The 21,552-nt window shown below is 39.0% G+C and overlaps 1 protein-coding gene across 1 annotated transcript in view; it reads right to left on the reverse strand.

Moving 5' to 3' along the window:
- The window catches only part of DKK2 (dickkopf WNT signaling pathway inhibitor 2), a 46,225-nt gene that overhangs the window by 5,077 nt on the left and 19,596 nt on the right, over positions 1 to 21,552 (reverse strand). Inside the window, exons 2-3 of the mRNA XM_031048511.2 lie at positions 1,321 to 1,471; positions 512 to 661 (exon numbers count right to left, since the gene is read on the reverse strand). Coding sequence (XP_030904371.1) covers positions 512 to 661; positions 1,321 to 1,471 — 301 coding nt within the window. The remainder of the gene's footprint in view (positions 1 to 511; positions 662 to 1,320; positions 1,472 to 21,552) is intronic.

Here is a 21,552-nt window from a genome sequence, read left to right on the forward strand (position 1 = left end):
ACATGAAAGCACAGATTCAGGGCAGACTGATGCAAATGAAGCTCAAAAATAGGAGAGATTATATTTCCATCTGTGGCTATTTGAAGGATGTAAACACAAGAGAAGATATAAATTAGGAAGATTCAATGGGGTAATTAATGGGACATGCCATGAGGCTTAATAAGGAGAAATTCATCTACAGGATTGTAAGCAGAATTACAAGTGCTTAATTATATGACTGCTAAAAAAGGAGGATATGTGCAATTTTGCACAATTGAAAAAAAATCATGTTTTGGCCACCTCTGACTTTGTGTCAATGAAAAAGAAAGCAGATGCTATTTCAAACACTGGAACTGTCGGCTGATTGTTGGCTGATGACATTACTCAGTCATACTGTGAATTCTCATGATAGACATCCTCTCCCTGTGAAATCATGGCCTATTTCTGTTTTGCATTTCTGTATCTTAACAGAAACATGATTCATAACACAAAGGAACAAACTAAACATACTTTAGAGCAAATGTGATCTTACCTTTTATGTGTGACAGCTTGGAGCGTGGCCTTCCTAGGTTTTGCCATCCCAAATCCTTGCTAGCATAATGACCATTCTTCTTATTGCGTGGCCCTTCTAGAGCAGGAATGTGAGGGGTGAGGATGCTTTCAGTTACTGGTATGCAAATACCTGCAATGAAACAGTCAGTCAAGGATTTAAGCAACAGGAAAAGCAACAGACACATATACATAGACTGTGATCAGGACCAGGCCCATGAAAGGGCTGGGGCTTGGGACTGGCCCTAGTGACAACTCGGATATAATGATACCTCTGTCGCTGACCCCCAGAACCTAACTTCACCATGGCTCTGCTTCACTCACTGTCAGACAGTCTCACTGTCACTCTGGCTTTATGGTCTGAACACTGGGAGAATTATTCTCTCTTCAGTCTCCAGAGAAGGGATGAGAATGTAAACAGCATGGTGGTAACCACTCCCAGGGAGAGGAGATCAATGAGTAGTCTCTTTTGCTTCCTTAAAAATATGGGTTCTGCACAGTCTTCTAGTGAATCAAACCATATTGAATGTAGTGCTGTGATTTCAGTCAGCAGCAGCATTTTTGAGTTTCCCCATCCCAGAAGACGAAAAGGTCTGGTAGTACACAAGCCTTAAATATACAAATATTAGTAAACTAAATGGAATAGAACAAAACAGAAAATTAAGTTTTCTAGGTTTAGAAAACAGAAGCTCTGTCACCCAGGAAAAAATACTGTTGCTGGGAACACTCAGAGAAATAGATGCTACCAAAATGCTGATTTTATGGAGGAAAACAAAGAAATGCTTGTTGTACCATTGTTGCAGCGGTTCCCAGGGCAGCACATGCCATCTCTGTGGCAACGCTTCTTCTTCCTCCGGCACATCATGCATGCAGAAGTTGCTTGATGAGGACTGTGACAGTATCGCCCAACTTCGCATTCCTTATCATTAGTACAAGGATAGGCCTGGTGGGTAAAATAAAGGTTTACAATTAAGCACTCCTTCATACAAGGCGTGTATGCAATCTATTCAAAAACAAAACAACCAAAAAACACCACCAAAACCCCAAACAAAGGAACCAATGGTCGGGATACCATTCACTGGGGCCAGGAGATGCAGGTAGCGATGCTTCACTGCAGCCAAATAGCAATCTTTAAGCTCATGTTGCTAGTGAAGATGTATCTGATTAAAGATCAGGAAGATAGAAACCTCATAGTTTCATCTTTTCTTGTCTCAAATATATGTTGGCAACATATTTTTGTGGGTTCAAGCCTCTGATTCATAGACAAGAGCTTAGAACTCCAAAGAGTAGTATAAGCAGAGTCAGAAAACTCCTCTCAGTGAGTAAAAACCCTGAAACACCCCTCCAGTATGTAACAATTTAAACTCTGAGAAGGTATTTTCCTCTGATAGTTGTCTAGCACACTGATGGATAACAGGTTCTCTGTTCTCATTGTGAGCACCTACACCACATTGGTACAAGGTCCTTTGTAATTACACAAGTCCCCACTGACCTACACCAGCTGGACTCCTTGGAACCAAACAAACATTACTGGTCACCATTTCACTTAGATAATCTTTACCTCATTTATGGGCTTAGTATGCTCATTAAACTTGTCACCTGCTAAACAACACCCTATGGTATGCAGCATGAAATATATAATAAACTGTCTTGCACATAAAATACTCTATAAGTAAAGGCATACACACAATTCTCTTATATTCATCAAAACCAGCATTACTTTACATGACTCTTAAAAGAAGGGTGTGAAAACACTGTATTGTCCCATAAAGAAAGAAATGTTTATTCCTACAAAGGAAAAGACATGATGCTTTATGGAGACAAAACAACACACTGCCACATTCCAGGATAGTTTCCACTGACTCCCACACAGCTATAACTAGGCTCTCTGTCTGCATCTAATTTTACTGCCTGTTAAATTAATCATAGATTTCTTTCATTCCTCAAAATTATACTTGAGGAATTTGTTTAGATAAAAAGATGAGAATAAATTTGGCCACTTTCTGGAAAATCATGTTTACACTTCCTCAACTAATTTTCTCTGTCATTTTAAATAAAGTATTGCTTTTCCTGTTTTCAAAATGACTCTTGCAATTAATTATTCACCACAAACAAAATGCTCAATGGAGTAATTTTCAATGTAGGCTGATTAGGTTTCTAATAAGGTTTTGAATAAAGGCTTGATTATATTGTTCTCAGAAAAGACAAAGTTGGAGGCCATTGAGAATTTGCTCTGAAAATTGTTCTTTTAGATAGAGAACTTCTTGTTTATCTTTCTGCTGTTCTTGTTTCTCTGTCTTACTTTCTGCTGTTCTTTTGAGATTCACAGAAGAAAGAAGTGGTAAAAAAACCCCGAGCAAGTTTCTCTATTCCATTAGTGAGAGGTGGAATCGTGCCATTTCCCATGTGATTTCATTAGTTTTCTTTGTCAAAATTTACTTTACAGTACCAAAACTGCTGGCTGGGTATTTTTCCCAAGTGCTGCTGCCCACTACTTCTGCCCTCTGAATATATATATTTGAAGAATAAGTTCAGAGTGCAGCTGTCTGGAGTAACCTGATGTGTGTGCATGTCTTTCTCCTTTAAGAATAAACATTTCCTCTTGAGTTCATCCTCAGGAGGATGAGCATCAAAGCAGACCAGATCTTTTAGCTAGGAGCAGCAATAAGAGCCAAATGTAAGCACTCACCTGTTTGGTACTCTTAAGGTATAAATGGACTCTACCAATTCTAGCAAGGCAGAACAAAAGTGCTCTCCCTTCAATCGTGTCACTCCTTTACCTCATTTTTCCAGAAAGAAATCATTAACACAGACTTACAGTTTATAATATAGTTACTTTGAAAGTAAGGCTTCCCTATCTTGGAGAAGAACTTACTAAACTAAGGATCTTCCAATACAGAAAAGCAATTTTATGCAGACCTGTGCATGGTTATAACTGAGTTTGGAAAACACTAACACTGCTAGCTGGGGGAAATGTAAATAAAAACAGATGGACTAGCTAAAACCTGGAGATGAAGGCATTTTAGACCCTTGTCTGTCATCAAGACTTTCATAACAGCATCTTTTTTCCAATATGGGCATGTGGTATACACCTGCATCTTGTCAGCAAGAAGCCTACTTGCAGTTTTCTTCTGGTCCCTCAAATAGCTTTAAAAAAAGAATAACCAAAAAAACCCCAAAAAACTAGTTACCTGATCCTGAATGGTGCTAATGAATGCTCTCACATACCATATCTAGAGGCTGATTTACTTTTGGCTACTAAGCTGAGTGCCACAGAAAAGATATTTTACAATATGCATCTAATTGCAAACTCTCAGCTCTGTCTCAGAATGGGAAAGGTAACAAAAGTCTATTTTGATGTTAAAAATTACCAAGGAAAGTGCTGTAACTCTGTCTTTAGTGCCACTCTATAAAGTCCCATCCTAAAGAAAGGTTACACTTTTGAAATTAAAAAGTAAGCCAAAACATTGACCTACCTGAGGCAAATCACAGCAGTACATCAAAAATAATTTTGTGTTACATGTTGCTCAGATAACAACTGGCAAGCCTATTCAAAACCCCAAAAGACCAGCTGCCAGCCAGCTATATGAAAAGCCCTCTTGCAAATGCTTGATACCAACAATTGCCTTGATATTTATTCCAAAACCACCATCCATTTGATAGCCTAGCTATCAATCACAGGGAGCTTGAAACAAAAATGACTACATAGCCTTGTGTCTGTCTCCTAGTCACTACACATTTATTGGAATAACTTCTGCTCCCAGCAAAGTAATTTCTGTCACTGCACTGCATTCAGTATTAAAACACAAAAATAAAAATAATATTGTGTTTACCTAGCCTTGCCTAACAGGGTTTGTAAATGTGTTCATAACTGTCTCATTGTTGGCAGTAGCTGAGACAATCTAGGCATAAATAAGTCTTTATTTTTTTAAATACAGGGTAGAGAAAACTTACTTGTAAAACCATACATGCAAGCAATTGTCTATGTGTGAGTCAAGGTTTTCAAAATCTCCTGCACCCCAAATGCCTGAAACAGTGTCTTACATTTAGAGAATTGCAGAGAACATTTCCTATATACAATGCAAAGACACAGATCAGTCCCAGATGGAGCAGGAAAAAGCAAGCTGTAAACCAGCTCCACTTTCTCAACAATGATAACCAATTCTACAAGGCACATCATCCCTTCACATTCTTTAGCTATACATATTATTTTCTGATTGTAAATCCCTACCCACTAAACACAGCTTTGATATCATGGGAAACCAGATGAAACAGAGATAAAATATGTAGGACTCCCTGAAGCTGCATTTAAACAATCTTATTTAATTTTTCTTTGCCCAGATTACAGGCGATCAAGTCACCCATAGCATGACATAAATTAGATTCGCCTGTGATAATGAGTCATATTTTCAGAATGTGTTGTCTGATTAAGAGCATTGTTTGCTGAGATGTTCTTTCCTCAGTCATTCCAATAATTTCTGTATCCTTGTATAAAATATACTGTTGAATGTGTGTCCAAAAACGTGCAGCAAAGATCTACTGGGGTTTTTCTAGAGTTGAAGGGCTCAGACTAGATATTTAAATGGGTGCTGCTTATCCTGTGCCAAGATGTCTCCTGCATCAGTCCACCAAACTTTGCCAGCCACGTCATAGCAACACCTAAGTGTTAAACTTTTCTTTTTGAGAGAGAGAATATTGCATCTACATTCCTGTGCTTCCAGAATTTCTGTTCAAAATGTTTTCTGCCAAAGTGGATGACTGACAGAAAAACTAGAGAAAAACAATGCATATGAAGAAGAAAAGTTAGGGATTTTTACAGCTAAAGAAGCCCATCTAGGTTAGTAAGGCTCCTCCTTTTGCATTAACTTCATAGTGAGGCTGAGGAAGGGACTATCTTACTTTTGTGACTAAGTGGCTAGCACCATTCCCTTGATTTCAGGAGTGTGCATGAGTGAGGTTTATTCTACCTTTGCCTTCTCCTTTTGGCACAGGAAATCTAATTTAGCACCTTTTCTCAGTTCAGTGAGTTTTTTTTTACATTTTTTTCTGGAGTCATTTGCTACACTGCATATTTTATATGCTCATCCTGAACCACAGAGTTTCACTGCAAGCTGAAGCAATACTAAGTGGTGGGACCGTTGCACTATGGAGTCAGTCAGTCTGAGTCTCTCTGTCTGGTGCTATAAAACGTAATGGAGAAGCACTGTAGGGGGACAGTAAGACAGACACTATAATGTGCTGAAGAGTGAGTGAGTAGACTGACGGCAGACACACTTTATTGAGCTTTGGGAGATAATGGCTTGAATTTCAGCATGGCCTCCAGCAAATATTTGAAGACAATATTCCCAGATAGTGTCTCAGTCACCAGGCTCTTATTCACTCACATTATGATGCATCATTTGTCTTTATGCTGAAGCTACTCCATGCTGTACTAGCTAACTATATCAGAGAAAGGCAGGAAGAGTACACTGGCATTTTTACCTAGGCTGTCATCACTTATCCAGCACAAGCAGTCCTAGACACTGTTGGCTTCAGACCCACCTTCAATGTTGAGAAGAGCTGTGCCTAAACAAGTGATTTGGTGGACAGATATCAGTAGTGAGCCCCCAGAAGTAATTTACTTTTTGTTTTTTAAACACATCATAAAGTCCAAGTGTGGAGTTGGTTCTGGCAGCAGATTGTGGCTACTCACAGAAGAACAGCGTGGAGGTCATTCATTACCCTTTCACTGTGTTTTGTGAGCTGTACTCCAAAAGAGAACGAAGGCTGTGTGTACCACATAAATGACAATATCGCTGCAGTTAGTGTACTGGACACCCAGCTAGCTTATGTCTCATACAATCACCCCTTGATGGTACTGGGGGCTGAGCTGAAGAACAGGATAAAAGTCACAGCCAGTTGTACAGCCATAAAGCAATCCTTTATCACTGTCTCTCACCTGGCAAAGAGGCAGTAGCTATTGCAAAGGTGAAACAAGTGGCTCAAAACACATACATTAACTCAGGAATGGTCTTGCTTCCTAGCTACCAGGGTGTTAGAAATAAAATTTACATTACTGCTCACAGTCTTGCACATACAGAATCCCTAGTTATTAATAACTTATGCAAATACCTGTGCCACTAGGTTATGCTATCACATCCAGAAAAAATGTCTTTTTCCACCATCAAAAGACTTCTCTTTTATATCACACCTACATGATCTTTTACATTCACACCACATCTGTGAGACGCCTTACTACAAATGAATTGGTACTGCAACTGTATTTATTACTCACTTGTTACTTAAGGAAAATAGTTATTCTCTCTGTTTAAATTAATTATTCTTTTATAAATTTTAACATAATGACTGTAAAGGAGATGGAAGCTTACCTCTCCATAGCCAGGTGCTAACTAGATGTTCAAAGCTGGCCTGAACTACAGGCAAGAGAACAGTTTCCACTGTCCACATAAGAGATCAACAATAGAGCTTGTTTGCCCTTTAGTGTAGGGACTTTGCATGTTGCTTAATATTCCACAGCCATCAGGCATAGTGAAGCAACCAACTGTCTCACTCATGGTGAGAACCTCTCCTTCCTGTCCTGCTTTGGACAGGACAGAACTGTCTTTCTGAGCAAGGACTTGATCCCCATAGAGCAAACATATGAAATAGCCACAGGGGTGCCAGGTCTGCTTTTGCTTTTCTCTCTCTCTGAAGAATTAGTTAATCCAAAGTAAAAGCATGCCAATAAAATAGGAAATGGAAACATATGCTTTAACCAAATAGCCTGCTGTCGAGACTAATTACAACAAACGCAAGTCATTGTTTGGCTCCTCAGTTGGGCCTGATTCTGTGCTGGTATCTCAAATCTGTTTTGGCTTTTATCAGATCAACATTGGTGGGACAATTGCATGCAACATGTGGCCTGTAGAGCTAGATGACTATATTGCATGTGGTATTTGTCCCACTTGCCTCTTTGGAAATAAAATAAAAATCCTCTCTATGGAAGTCAAGGAGAAGACCTAATGCCATCTCACAGGATACAAATCTTTGTAACAATGGAAATAACAGCTCTTCATTCAGAATCACAATAAATGCGATAAAGCAAAACCCAGAGGGGAAATGAAAGGTTTTTAACAAACGAACATGCAAACCAAACTCTCAACAAATTGTGTGTTGTTTTTCATTCTGTGGGGTAATCAAACTACTTTCTAATAGCTTCTAAAGTGTGTTCACACAAATCCATATCTAACTGACAAACTCCAGCCTAGCTTTCTGCATGTACATTGAGTTGTGGATGGGAAATGACTGTCCTTTACTACTATTTTGTTTTTAATCCCAAATGAGGAAAGAGTTTATCAGCAGCCATCTGGAGTAATGCAGTTTTCCCACAGCACTGCTGATGTTGCTTTTTTCTATTCTTAGCTCAACACAAGTATAGATGATAGCAAGGGATCTCACTGTGCACAAGCAGAAAGCCATAGTTAATTTATCCCAGGGAGGAAATCATGCTGTGCTCTCAGACAGCTCCAGACATGGATCCTGTCTCAGACTGATCTCACCAGAAACTCTCAATTCTCAGTGACTGCTGTGGCACAGACCATTCCTGAAAGCAAAACTCACAGTAGTTGCAATGAAACAGATTTACTCCCTTCAGTTGCCATAACAAATTTAACAATTCAATTTTTCTCACTGAACCTCCTCCTTAAAATAATACATCTCTGACCCACTGCTCTGCCAGACCCAGAGAGAAAAGCACCATCTTCTGCCTCTAGATTAAGCACATTTACTTTCTTCTAGTAATAACTTCTCTTTAACTATTCAACTTCAAACAGTTCTGTTTAGGAGGTCTGATTCACAGAGTGCTACATCACAGATACAAATACTGCAGCCTCTAAAGATTATTCTTTCAACTGTGTGGGTAATGGCCCCAGAAGCCTGCATTATTAAGACAATAAATATCTGTATTTCAAAGTAATACTCAATCCACTGCTAGACCACCAGGGGAAGAGCATTTCTAACACATGCAGTAGTTCAGCTCTCATGATTTGCTACAGCCAAAGAAAACCCAGATCTTAACAACCCAAAAACAAGCTTCACTGAGGTCTCTCTGAACCAAGAAGGTGACAGGACTCATGTGGGTCCTGATTCTGCCTTTCCTTGTCCTAGCAAAAATGCCATGGAGAAGAACTTCCTGTTCTGCAAGTGGTAGGCAGTTGAGAGGGAGCTGCGCTTATGGGGAGCATGTAACTGCACCTGGCAGAGACAGACACCTTAAACACAGGAACTGTGTTGCCTTGTTGTGCTAGCCAGCATGGTGCCTCTTCAGAGCAGACAGAAAACTTCCAAAGACTTTTCCCATATGAAATCTCACTCACACTGTGACCCTATGTGATCTCCTGACACGTGGTAGATTTCAATGAGCATTTTAGGTCTGGAGCAGAATCTCTTATTCAACAGCATAGAACTCAATCCCTTTTCTTACAGAGCTACCTATATTTTTTATCCTACCGGGGGGGGGTAGTGTCTGTTTAAAGCTGACCTTGGCATTCAGGAAGGCATAGAGAAGATAATCTGAAAGACTGCAAATGATCAGTTAAGTTCTTGGATAGACACTATTATCTGAACTAAATCTGCCTTAATTTAGTGAATTTAGGTGCGTTATGGGAGTATAAATTCAAAGGTTAAAGGCACTTAAAAAATCCGCTTTACGAATTAATTCAACTTGATTCGCCTTCTATTCTTCATCTAGGTAAAAACCTGAAATGAGTTATATTTCCAAATGACTTCAAGGACAGCATACTATGCCCAAAATATGCACAGCCATATGTTGTTTATACCAGAGAATAACATAAAACTACCACCAGGACACAGCATATACACTGTAGTCTCCAAGACAGCATATCTACCAGTCTTCCTGTTCTATCACACCTTTAAGGCAAATTATTAACCTTAGGTCCATCTTGGTGTCACTCTGCTGAATCCTGCCATTTCAAGGAAAGCATACTATGTTTCCTACCCCACACACAGTGTGCATACATGGGTGCTGAAGTTTTCCTCCCTGCCTTTATCATGACCACAGAATTACATAGCAGTGCTTCCTTCTCAACATCTGGAGAGACCATGAGCCTCCTATGCTGCTTGCTTATGAAGGAGACTTCCTGCTCCATAGAAATGGTACCTTACAGAAGACATGACTAAAGAAGGTTCAAAAGTTTGGGGAACAGTTGGTTTGACCCCAAACTATGAAATTTGTCTCAATGTGTATGATTCATATTGTCTAGTGAGCTACTAGCAGCAGCATTAAAGCAGAGATTATCAAAACAAAGTTAAGTAATCTTTAAAGTCAACAACTAAACCAATATGACAGGAAGCCTCTAGGTCTTCGTTCTACATCATTTTCGAATGCATCACCAATGACTGCTCAAAGAATAAAGGTTTATTTACATGTACTTTGTTCTGTGTCCAGCCTTTTCAGCAGACTTTTATCTCTGCCTTTTCCCCACCCCTTTTCTGATGGTTTTGCTTTTTAGTTTTGTCTCTAATTAGCTATTTATCGTCTGTTCCAGAGTGAGGTTCTTCTGGCTTTTTGATCAACATGCTTACTGCGATGGATGAACAGTGGGTTGCCAAAACCGGTTTTCCCTCTGGATCTATTAACTCTAGAAGTGTGGTGGGTTTATTAATCTAAGAATACTATCCAGATGGAAACAGCTAGCAGATCCTATGGCTCACAAAACACCAAGCATCAAACCATCAGTAGATTCTCAGATATTGTGGTTGGGAGTAGAATAACACTGCTAGGAACTGCCAGTATGTTAGTTTAACACCTGGGTCTGAACATCTCCACATCATGATGCACTTTCAAGGTGGAGCTTTTATTGGAAGCCATCTCTGGAGGTGTGTATTCACAGCAAAAAAAAAAAAAAGAGATGACAGCTTTCCCTTCTGCAGTGTAGCTACTAAGGAAGCAAACTTCCTTTGCTTTTAAACATTCACAAAATCTAGAAAAACCAAGGGGGAAAACCTTGTCTTATTGAAGTCAGTGCAAAAATTCCCTTTGTCTGCTACAGTGCCTGGAGAGAGAATGCTTCCAGGTTATAAACATTTGCACAGCATCTGCAGTCCTCATCTTGGAAATGATTCTTAGGTATTTCTTGCAGAATACAAAGTATTTAAGACACCAGTTTTCAAAGTGCAGTTTCTCTGGCCCTCATATTTAAAAGGACAGCCCTGTAAACATGAGTTCATGTCAGCTGGAGGGACAGCCAGATGCCATATGTCTGAGAAGGATGAATCACAGTCTCCACCTCAGCAGACTGCCGACTGCAATCTAACATTGTTACTGAATGTCAGCATTATTGTTTATCTCCCTGGCGGTCATTTATGTGAGAACACCTGGCTCATACACCTCTTGCAATCCCCAGTTCTTTCTCTATACATCAGAAACCACCACTGTCATCTGATATTCAAAGCTCTTTCCCCGTTTTCCCACTCTACTTCTGCAATATGATGGCTGTGACTGCTCCATTGCAAGGGGAAGTGAGGGACCAAGTCTTTTAAACGCTGAAGCAACTATAGAGAATTGAAATCAGACATCAAAAATCAGCCAGCCCAGCTTTAACATCAGAGCAAACAAACGCCAGGGCACCTGCACCAGCTCCCACTCCCACACACCACAGTTTACAGAAGTTCATGTATTTTAAGGACAGGGAGAAATGGGGCTAGGAGGAGGAAATTATTAAAGAATAAATAAATAAAAAAGGAGTGTATGTGTGATATTTCTTCAGCTCGTTGTTCAGCGTGAGACTGAGAAACAGGACAAGTCAATAATGCAGCTTGGGGCTTTCCCCTTTCTAACAGGAAGAATTACAATACGAGAGTGTGGCTCCTCTTCCTGGCTCATTCTACAGACAGTTATGCTTGTATGAGGAGCCAGCAGCACTCATGCAGTGGGACTACCTGCAAAAGAGAAGCTGTCATGGGAAAGTGCTTGGTCACAGGCCCCTGAGGGCACAGGCAACCTCTGTAAAGTGGTTAGACTCATACTGCTCTTCAGCAGGCTCCTTGGTAAGAGTGTAAGGAAAAATTATAATACTAGGCTATTGAGGCAAATTATCACACTTTACACAGCGGAGGCCAAAGATGGCAGAAGAGGAAAGGACTCCTAACAGCATCATTAAAAAAAAATAATTACACTCTTATTATACAATTAAGTTAGATTTGTGGAGAAATCTACCAGCTTCAGTCTGTGGTAAATAACGTAGCAATCAAGGCTTCAACACTGGTTATCCTTTTTTCACTTTCCTTTTAAAATGCTCCTGCTTAATTTTGCACAAACAAGAAAACAGGAACAACGCAGCAAGGCAAGAATAACTTGTGAGTAAAACCAGATGAACACTAACATATTTACATAGTGTAATGACTTCACTATTAATTCAAACAAACCCAGGCCCCAATTCTCAGAAGAGAGAGCTCAGCACATGCAGTCCAGGAGGCAAGAACAGGGTGGCTTCAGAATGTGTTTGTGTCTGCAGCCCAAGTTAGTAGGGACTGCTCTTAGTTTCAGTCTGCAACAGTCACTGAGGGACCATGTTTCATTCCAGACGCTGTGCTCTGACTACACCCTCTTCTGTATCTTATGGGGCCCTTTCCACTTTCAAGCAAGAGTTCCTTCAGCACTAGGGACCATAACACAGACAAGACAGAACAATAGGATTTCAAAAAAGATCTAATTCATAGAAAAAAAATCTAATGCCATAGAAATGAGAGAAAAAAAAAAGGGGAAAAAATCCAGACTCAGGTCCACTATCTACAGGGAACAGTCCATTCCCAATAAAAGTATCCCTTGGAAAAAAAAGAAAAAGAAAAAAAAAAGTCCAAAGAAACAGGAATAATCCTATGCAATTTCTGAATCAAGCCAAAAATGGACATTCTCTTACTCTAGTTGTTGGCAGCACGCAATTACCTAAGATTCTGGCATTTAACACTGAATTAACTATAAATCTGTTCTCCACCCTCAAAATAAGCTGTTCTGCAGCTGAGACTAGTATTTATCCTCTTCCCTGCTACGTTTTATTGCATCTACTGAACTTATGTTTTCAAGCACTCTCTTCTTGTCTGAAAATAATATTCTTTATGTGGAGTTACGGAATCTCTTCTTTGTTCCTCGATGTCTTGGATGTTGATCAACAAAAAGTCATTAAAAAGTTTAATCCTCTATGCTTGGCACTACATCAGACTGAGAGAAGTTTCTTTGTAACAGCCTTTGGAATAAATATCCATTAAGGGTTTTTTTTTCCTTACACTGGTCACCCACACTTTATAGTGGGTGGCCCTTTCATTTATACCCTTACTATATTCCCACTTCTAAAGCTAAGCCAGATGCAGCAACCTGATACTACTTTTTACTTCACGCAACTTTATTGTAATGAAAACTTCCGTGTATATCTGATACTTGTTAGGAAAGCCAAAGAAACAGGAACCATGGTAATATTGCACCACCTTCTTGACAACTTTTATTCTGCATGAGTTGGATTCTCCAGGGTACTGCATGCTTCGTTAGCAAGCATTTTTCACATTTAGATGCCCCAGAGTGCAAACAGAGTCAGCCCATGTCTGAATTTCTCTTATTGGCATTATTTGCATTATAACCATGCCCAGAGGCAGCATCTAAGTGCTATGCTTTCTTATAGTTCTACATGATCAGTTCTTTAGCTGCTAGACAGTCTACATAAGCAAGACCAAACAAGGGCAAAAAAAGATTTTCTAAGAGTTTTGGTTGATTGGGTTTGTTTTTCTTTAAATAGATGGACCCAAGGTAGTTGAGATTAAATGGCTTGGCTATTCCAGGGCCACATAAGAAGGCCACAGTACGCAAGTGATTTTCATCAACCCTCATCCATTTAACTGTATGATTCTTTCCTTTTTCTCAACTCGTACCATTCTATTCAGATATGCTAGAATCTTTAACAGCTATCTTCTTTATGCAAGGATACAGACATAAATCAAGATGGCCACATTTACCAGCCAAGTATGAAAGACCATAGTCCTACTTTCCAGTGATACCCACAGAAGCATATATTACATAAATAACTTGATGATTGCCTAAAGCATTATGAACTTACTCAGCTTATTTGATAACTGCCAAAAATTTCTTAGAACATGGATAGATGCAGAGCTCTCCCTGAGCTCCATATTGAAACCGAACACGCCTATGCAATTATGGCAAAGGAAGATTTCCTTCCTTACCTCTTTGCTGGAGTGTTTGCTGGAAGATATAAAGGAGCAGATGTAATTTAGTGTTTTCCCTGTACTTTACATGCCACTCCAAAAAAAATTAAATTTAATTAGACAAATGGAAATATTTATAACTAAGTCTTGGGTAGTTCAACTTACAGCAGTGGAATTAATCAACTGCCTGATGTTAATTGTATGTTTATGCTTGTGATTTGTAACAGTTTACTGTATACAAAGCATGATTCACCACTCAAACAAATTATTTTCCTAGTTACATCACAAGGAGGCAGAAAAGCAGACTAGACTGACATGAAAGTACTTTGTCACAGAAAAGTAACGAAGTAACATTAGGTGGCTTTCCTCAGTCATGAGAAGGGTACTGTATTTCCCAAGTCAATCAGTTCTGTTGCATCCTCCTGATTTTCTGGTTCTCCAGGAGACAGGAGTGTACAGAATACTTTTGCACTTAAAATAACAGAGGCAACACATTTCCACAGCAAGGTGCCCTTTGCACTGTCTTTAACACTGTGGTCTGATGAACACTCAAGCTCAAGGATTTCTCTCCACCTGCACTGAACCATCAGTTGCATTAGTGGTAGTTACACACCTACTCTGCTGAAAGTGCTGCAAAATCCACTAGGCAGCTCTTTGTGTATCCAAGCGTCTAAATTCATCTGAATGTCTGCATATTCTGTGAAAACACGTGGAAAAAAAGTGGGAAATGCACCGTTTCCCACAGACCACTCAGTTCCAAAATAGGCACAGTTCCCACTGGCTTCAGAAGTTTCTCTCAAGTATGAAAATCAGTCTATAAAATAACAAAGTATCACTGATAAAATGTTAGAGTGCATTTTCTGTGAAACCCATTCAAAGGATCATATGGGACTGGTACTTTGCCTAAGAAGAGGATGACTCAAAACTGAGGCAGTGGGATGCAGCCTCACAGCTATTTGCTGCCTCATTAATTCAGGAATTTAGCTTCCTGGGAGTCGTGCAAAATTGTCACCAGAGGGACTAAACATCAGGGTGTGCCATAATTTCCTAAACCAACCTCTTGCTGGCCTTCCTGCACACATGAGAAAGGAAGGGAGGAGAGTGCAAGACCTTTGCAGTTCTTTGCTGCTACAACTTTGCATTTTGATCCCTGTCCAGACGAATAGGAATAGAAATGCTCCTCTCTGGAAATAGTGAAATGCCATTTTCATTCCTAATCCTTTTCCCTAGTATCAGTGGGACAGAAGTCATCCGCTTCTCTGCAGCCTGCTTTACAGTTGCCCACATACCCAGTGTAGATGAAAAGGCTAAAAGAAGGAGGAATGACTCCCTCCACTCTCAATGCCTGCAAGGGAAGGAATTGCTGCTACGGAGTCCCAGTTCTCTGCTGTGGGAAACTGCTGCTGTGAACACTCCCATAAAGCCCTCTCTAAAGCCTGGGCTCTCTGGGGCCATGCTAGAGTTAGGCTGTCAAAAACTAACTTTTATTTTTTTTGTACATAGGTATGGTGCATAGCAAACACTGGCTTTATTCCTGAAAACCCATACTTGGCCACTTCCGTGCACTGTTATTGTTTTAAATAACTTTTAAATGTGACAGTTCAGGACTTGGCTCAAAGGCAAGATAGTGCCCTGCCTTAGAGGGTTAACAATTAGGATATATATTGTAGAGAGGTAAACTTTTTCACTAAAGAAAGAACATACATTTCCATCAGTATGATTAAAATAGTCAAAATTCTTGGTTCAAGGTTGTCAGGCTATCTTGAGCAGCAACAACGGGATATATGAAATAATACTTAAGTTTTAGATAGCACATAGTGTACTTAAAAAGATTTAATCTAAGTACCTTTTTCCAGGTTTATTCAATAGAAGAGACTCCTTTCCCCCTCAGTTAAAACAATGCAATCAGCTGAAACCTAGAGGTTGAATGTGTAAAAGAGCACTGGGATCACTGATATCAGTGTAGACACTGAGAGAAGCCCCAGTAAGCCATATCATAGAAGTACTGCTCATCAGCTAGTCCTCTGTATACTTCATACTATTAACAATATTACTTGAACACGTAAATACAATGACATTGCTACAAAATTTTTCTGGAACATTCTAAAAGAACATAATCACTCTGCTCCAAAACATCCCTCTCCAAATCTTTTATCATTTTTCATCAGGTGTTAACAAGATTTACCTTGACCATGAGATCTGGGAAAATAAAGTAAGAAGAACATGCTAATGCAGTTAGTCCATTTTTCTTTAAAGGGAGGGCAAGGTGGGTCTAACACACACACCTTTGCAATCACTGACCTCACCATTTCTCTACTGCATTTTTAAATGCTCATTATAAAACTCATTGAAGCACTAACAAACAGCATTAGGAGCAGCACACCAATCTCTCACACCAGGAAAAACCCATCTGCTTGTAGAGTGATGGCCAGTAGGGAGTGCGTGCTAGGAGCAAAATACAAATGCCTGGATCCTCCCCAGCACCTCTTCCAGCTGTTTATACAAACCCTTGCCGACCTTCCTTCCTCATTTCTTTCCAGTGTCAGCTTCTTTTTACTCATGGCTAAGCCACAGTTGTTTACCATATACCAAAAAATTCAATTATCTTAAAGTCTTCAAGTCAAAGTACATCTGGTTTGGAAATGAGAGTCTGTCTTAGGCCCGCCTTTCATGTAAATACACACACCCACCTAAACGGAAAAACGCCTGCATGTTAGAGAGTTGCCGAGAAACGTGCAGTAGTACCCTTATCATTCCTATCGGGTATAACTCAAGAAAAACTTCTGAAAGTTCAAAAGAAAAGCAACAAACGGTTGTTTTAATGAGACTCCATTAGGCAGAACTCTGTTCATGAATCTCATGGATCACTGTTTTCATTAGCAAACTACATGAGTAACAGCAAAGCTATTTGTACAGCGCTCATGGCTTGGGTGCAGGCTCTCGCTCTGCCAGAGTGCTGTCTTTAAGATGTTCAATCCAGCATTGCTGTTATCTCCTCTGTAAGAAGAGCTAAAAAGCTGACACAAACGAAGGGAAATTTTATGGCTGGCCAACAAATGATCTTTCCCAGCCAAAATCAGAACAAAGGTTTTAATTTATTTAGGAAATTAAAAGGCTAAAAAGGCATGATCTTGCAATCTCTCCCTAATGTGAATAGTCTTTGCCGTGATACATAATCCCATGGTTTCATTGGGCTTCACAATAGATTTTTCTCATTAAAGACTAAGCACATGAGTAAAGATTTGAAGAGCAGGTCATCAATACATTACTTGCATAAAAATATTATGAAATGCAAATTATGCATTAGCTGGAGGCATTTGCTTTGAGTTATTTTACAGCAACTTGGCCAAGCTCTTAAAAAGAGGCATGCAAACAGTCTGGTTTGTTCACAGAAAAGCTAAGATTATGTATCAATTTTTCTGAAATATTACCTCCACTCATCTATGCACAGAGTAACGTCATGGTCTGAAAACATCCTAAAAAATCCATTTTGTACATCTGAAATTAAATTCTTTCAAAGTTTAAATAATCTTGTTTTGTAGACAAAACAAGACTATAAATATTTAAGTCATTAGACATATTTGCAAATCTAAAAATAATTTAAAAACCATTACTGCATGCAGAAAATAGCAGCTGTAGAGCACTCCATAAATCTACTTTTTCTGCTTCCTCTGAACAAAAGCTGTTCCACTTTCAGAGTTATGACTCCAGTTCACTACTGCAGAATAAACACATCTGAGAGAATAAACCAGACTACTTTTTGATCCCGAGCCTTTCTCCAGTCGTAATTATGGCTAAGGCAGTGCTTACATTTAAGCTGCTCCATACAGCCACCAAACTACTCTAGAAAATGACCAAAGTACTTATGAAGTGTCCAGTATACACATGGTACCATCAATTCTCATGAGATTAATGATTAAAAGTTTTGCACTAAATGGGGGAATACAGGAGCTCTATACTTTGCATATCAGGCTGTCTGTGGCAAAACAGAGAAGGCCTGCAGGTTTGTAGTGAAACCCCAGCTGAGAAGGGTGATGGTTCTCTACTATTACCAGCTCTAATTTCAGAGCATTGTGAAGGTCTGCAGGTCCCTGCTGAATGTCTTTCAATGGATCACACAGGATATCTGGACTACAAATCTAGTTCTTCAGATTCTATGTAAGTTTTGTCCAAAAAAACCAGGGAGGGTCTAAAGTGACTGATAAACTTTCACCATTGCTTGAAAGGAATTAAACCTTTCCTTGTCCCCCAGCAGGGTGCATGCCACCAAGGTTGCTCTGGAGCTGCCCTTGAACAGGATGCTAAGATGCAAGACTCCAGGCATGGGGCTTGCATTGGCAGCTGGTATCTCCTGAGCACACACAGAGAAAAACACTGCTAATAACACCTCATCTGTCCAAACTTGCAAAGCCATGGACAAAGTACCACGACCCTTCATTTCCTGTAAATTAACTGGAATTCATTTTTAAAATTCAGGAACTAACACACTTCAGAAAACAAAAGTTATTTCAAAACCCTCACCTCTTTTTACCAAAGAGTTTGCAAGAAAAGTACTACTGAAAAGCTACCTAACAGTCTGATGTGGACTCTCAGTGGGGAATCACCAAGAAGCAGAAGTGAGGAAAAACTTTCCTTAAGAAAAAAGTATAGTAGCTTTGGGAATAATATATTAGGAAAAGAAAAAAAACCCACAACCAAGAAGTGATAAGAAGTAGGTATGGGTACTATTTAGAGACCAATCTGGATCTGTAACCAGGGCTGGTTACTACCATGAACCAGGCTATCACAGGTTCTACATGAATGCTACCACGTTCAAGATTTCAAAGGAGGGAGACAAAGATTTCATGCTTGAAAAATGTATTGCTTACTTATACCACATGCATGTGCAAAAACCAATGCATTGATGATTTCAGTTTTAAAATTCTTTCATTTTTCTAGATGTGTCACATGAATATATAGCAGAGATATAACATGGGACCATGCTGGTGTATGGCAGATGATAACAGAACACAACAAACTACATAATTTGCAAGTATTATTATGACAACATTATATACATGCTTATATTTTTTTTTCTGCTGATAGGCAGCAGAGGAACCTCAGTTAGAGACAAGACCTGCATTGTTCTAAGCTAAATAGAAATAGGAATTCCAATGCAAATGCCAGAAGGGTTCAAATCTAGCCCTGTAGTGGATTTACAAAGAGCTGAATGAGGTCCAAAGTCTTTTAGGATATGTCAACAAATCAAATTGAAAACACAGCTATTCCAACAAGGAATCTGTATGTACTTACATATTGCATATTGGTATACCTGCCATGTAAGAACTGGGTTTAGTTAACAGTTAGGAAACTCTTCATTTAAATTTTATTTGTTTTTCCCTTTTGAAAACTGCTTACTATTTTCTTTTTTTCTTTTATGGGCCACCAAATTACATGTGACCAAATGTACCTATTTAGGAAAATGGGTTCCATTAGTATGTAATCTTATACTTGCATTGTTTTCTTCTGAAGGAAAATAATGGAGAACAGGTGGTGATGCTTAGCATCAGGCTCCTGTTTCTAGAATTACAATCTACTGGGAGCCACCAGCAATCTCTGAAAGCTGTCATAAGTGCTCAGGAACTAGTATGATCCAGAGCACACTCAATACATTAAAGCGTCTTTTTGAAAATTTAAGTAGGTGTGACAGGAGAAAACTGGCTGAATGGTGCAGGGATTCTAACGTGTCCCTGCAAAGGGTCGTGATTTCCTTCTGCATCCCACAATAAATAACTCAAGCTGGCCTCCATTTCCACAGCAGAAATTAGACATTTAAAAAATTCAAATAGGTACCATATGCGCTATAAACCTTTCTGGTTTAGCGTTCAAATGCAGCCGCATTCTCGTTGTTGGAAAATATGGGATTTAAATTCTCCTAGAAGAACTTTAAAAAGCTGTTCCTTTACACTTTATTCTTTTCTCAGTGCTGCAAAAAACAGCAGTGCCAATAAATATCTTCCTGATGTAGTTTGAAAACCTACTGATGTCATGAGTGCAGAGTTTTGCCCCATGAGTAAACTCAGTCACAACACCAAATGGATATCTTTTTGTTTTGTCAAGTGGATATTTCTTTGTTTTGCCAATCCCATCCTTACCTTACCAAGTAGGAAGCTGTTTAGAAAGAATTCTATTCAACTAACAATTGTGTTTCCCTGTGTGTTCTCATGATGAATGTGAGACAGAAACAACATTAGCTAACAGATCTATACAAGCAAACAAGCATTATAGCCATGTTTTAAAATTTGGCTCTGAAGCTGAGAACTTTGACAAAGACAACACATATTTGCATTGCAATTTCAAATGACATACAGTTTTCCAAACCAGACATGGAAGGCTGGCTTATATCCCTAACTACTGTTCTGTGTCAGATGTGCCAAGATACACACTTACATGAGGAAATAGGTAATGTAAGTTTGTTTTGTGGCATTGGAGTCTGGGAAAAACTTGAATTAAAAAAAGGTAAAGTTATTTACGGGGCAGATTTTCTGTTGGAAATTGGCAGCCTCCCACCAATTTCCACAACAGTATGTCAAGTTGCACCAAGTAGTTGGATTGTACTTTACATTCCAGATTTCTCGCATATCTATACAAGATTAATATTACATTTATTATTACTGTGTTTACTTCTTTTGGGAGATCATACTCAAAGTCAAAACAGTCCCTGCAATCTAAAATCAGTTCACACTAGGCTAACTTTAACAGGCTTTGGGGCAGAGTATGTATATTCTAACCACCTTCAGTCTCAGCTGTGTTAGCTTTCCTCTAAAATAGGAGACAGTGTGATGAGCTGCAATTCTACAGAAATCATTTTCTTATTCAACAGTGCTCAATTCTTTTACTGCTTCTAGTTTTTATCAGAGTCCTAATGTGGAGAAAATGTCCTGTTCTCCAACAAACTGTGTGTGTGTCTTCACTTGAAGGAAGTCCTGTGGCTACCACAGGAGAAAATTTAAAGGTGCCCATTGTTTTAAAGATACTACAGAAGGAAATCCACCTTACAGAAGCAATACAAGCCCAGCCCATAAAACTGGGAGAGATGACAAAAGACAAGTGTTAGGGGAAAGAGGATGGCAAATACTTTTTCTTCTTCGTATTGTACTAACAACAGTTTTTCTCTTTAAACTTTGTTTTCCAAGGTGAAAAACACAACTGTAAAAGTCTGGGGGTTTTTAACCTAAGAAATGCTACTTTTGATCTACAAAACCACTTAGTCTTTATCAGTCTTCCCATCTGAAATCAGGTTGCTGAACTAAGGGATTATGTTAAATCATCCCATCAGATCCACCTAGAATCAGCTGTTTCTCAGTTTCCTTAATACAATAAATATTTCCCCCCATTTATCACTCCTGTTAACCTGGATCCAGATAAATAATTTTATTCTCTCTAGTGTGTGCATCACCAGCAAACTTCTTGACCAAAAGACAATTTCAGAATTAGTATTAATGGTGATGAGCGAACCAGAAAAAGTGCACAGCCTGATCCCAGGAAAGATTTAATCTCCAGATAAAATCATCCTCATCCTGTTTGTGAACTGACTAAATTTAAAGATTGGAGAACAATACAAATGGAAGTGCATTTTGCCATTTTTAAAGAAATCTGTTTCACAATACTTTTATTTTACTTCCAAACTTCAAACTTATCTTCAAAAACTATTTAGAAAAGGAAATTTGCTGTGCTTTGACCAGGCAGAAAGACTGAATAATGAAATCTAGTGAATAATGAATTGTGAATATTTCAGTTCTGAAAATACCTAATATGTAGAAATTTGTTTGTTGG

Source organism: Melopsittacus undulatus, chromosome 7, assembly GCF_012275295.1.
Source record: "Melopsittacus undulatus isolate bMelUnd1 chromosome 7, bMelUnd1.mat.Z, whole genome shotgun sequence".
Classification (NCBI taxonomy): domain Eukaryota; kingdom Metazoa; phylum Chordata; class Aves; order Psittaciformes; family Psittaculidae; genus Melopsittacus; species Melopsittacus undulatus.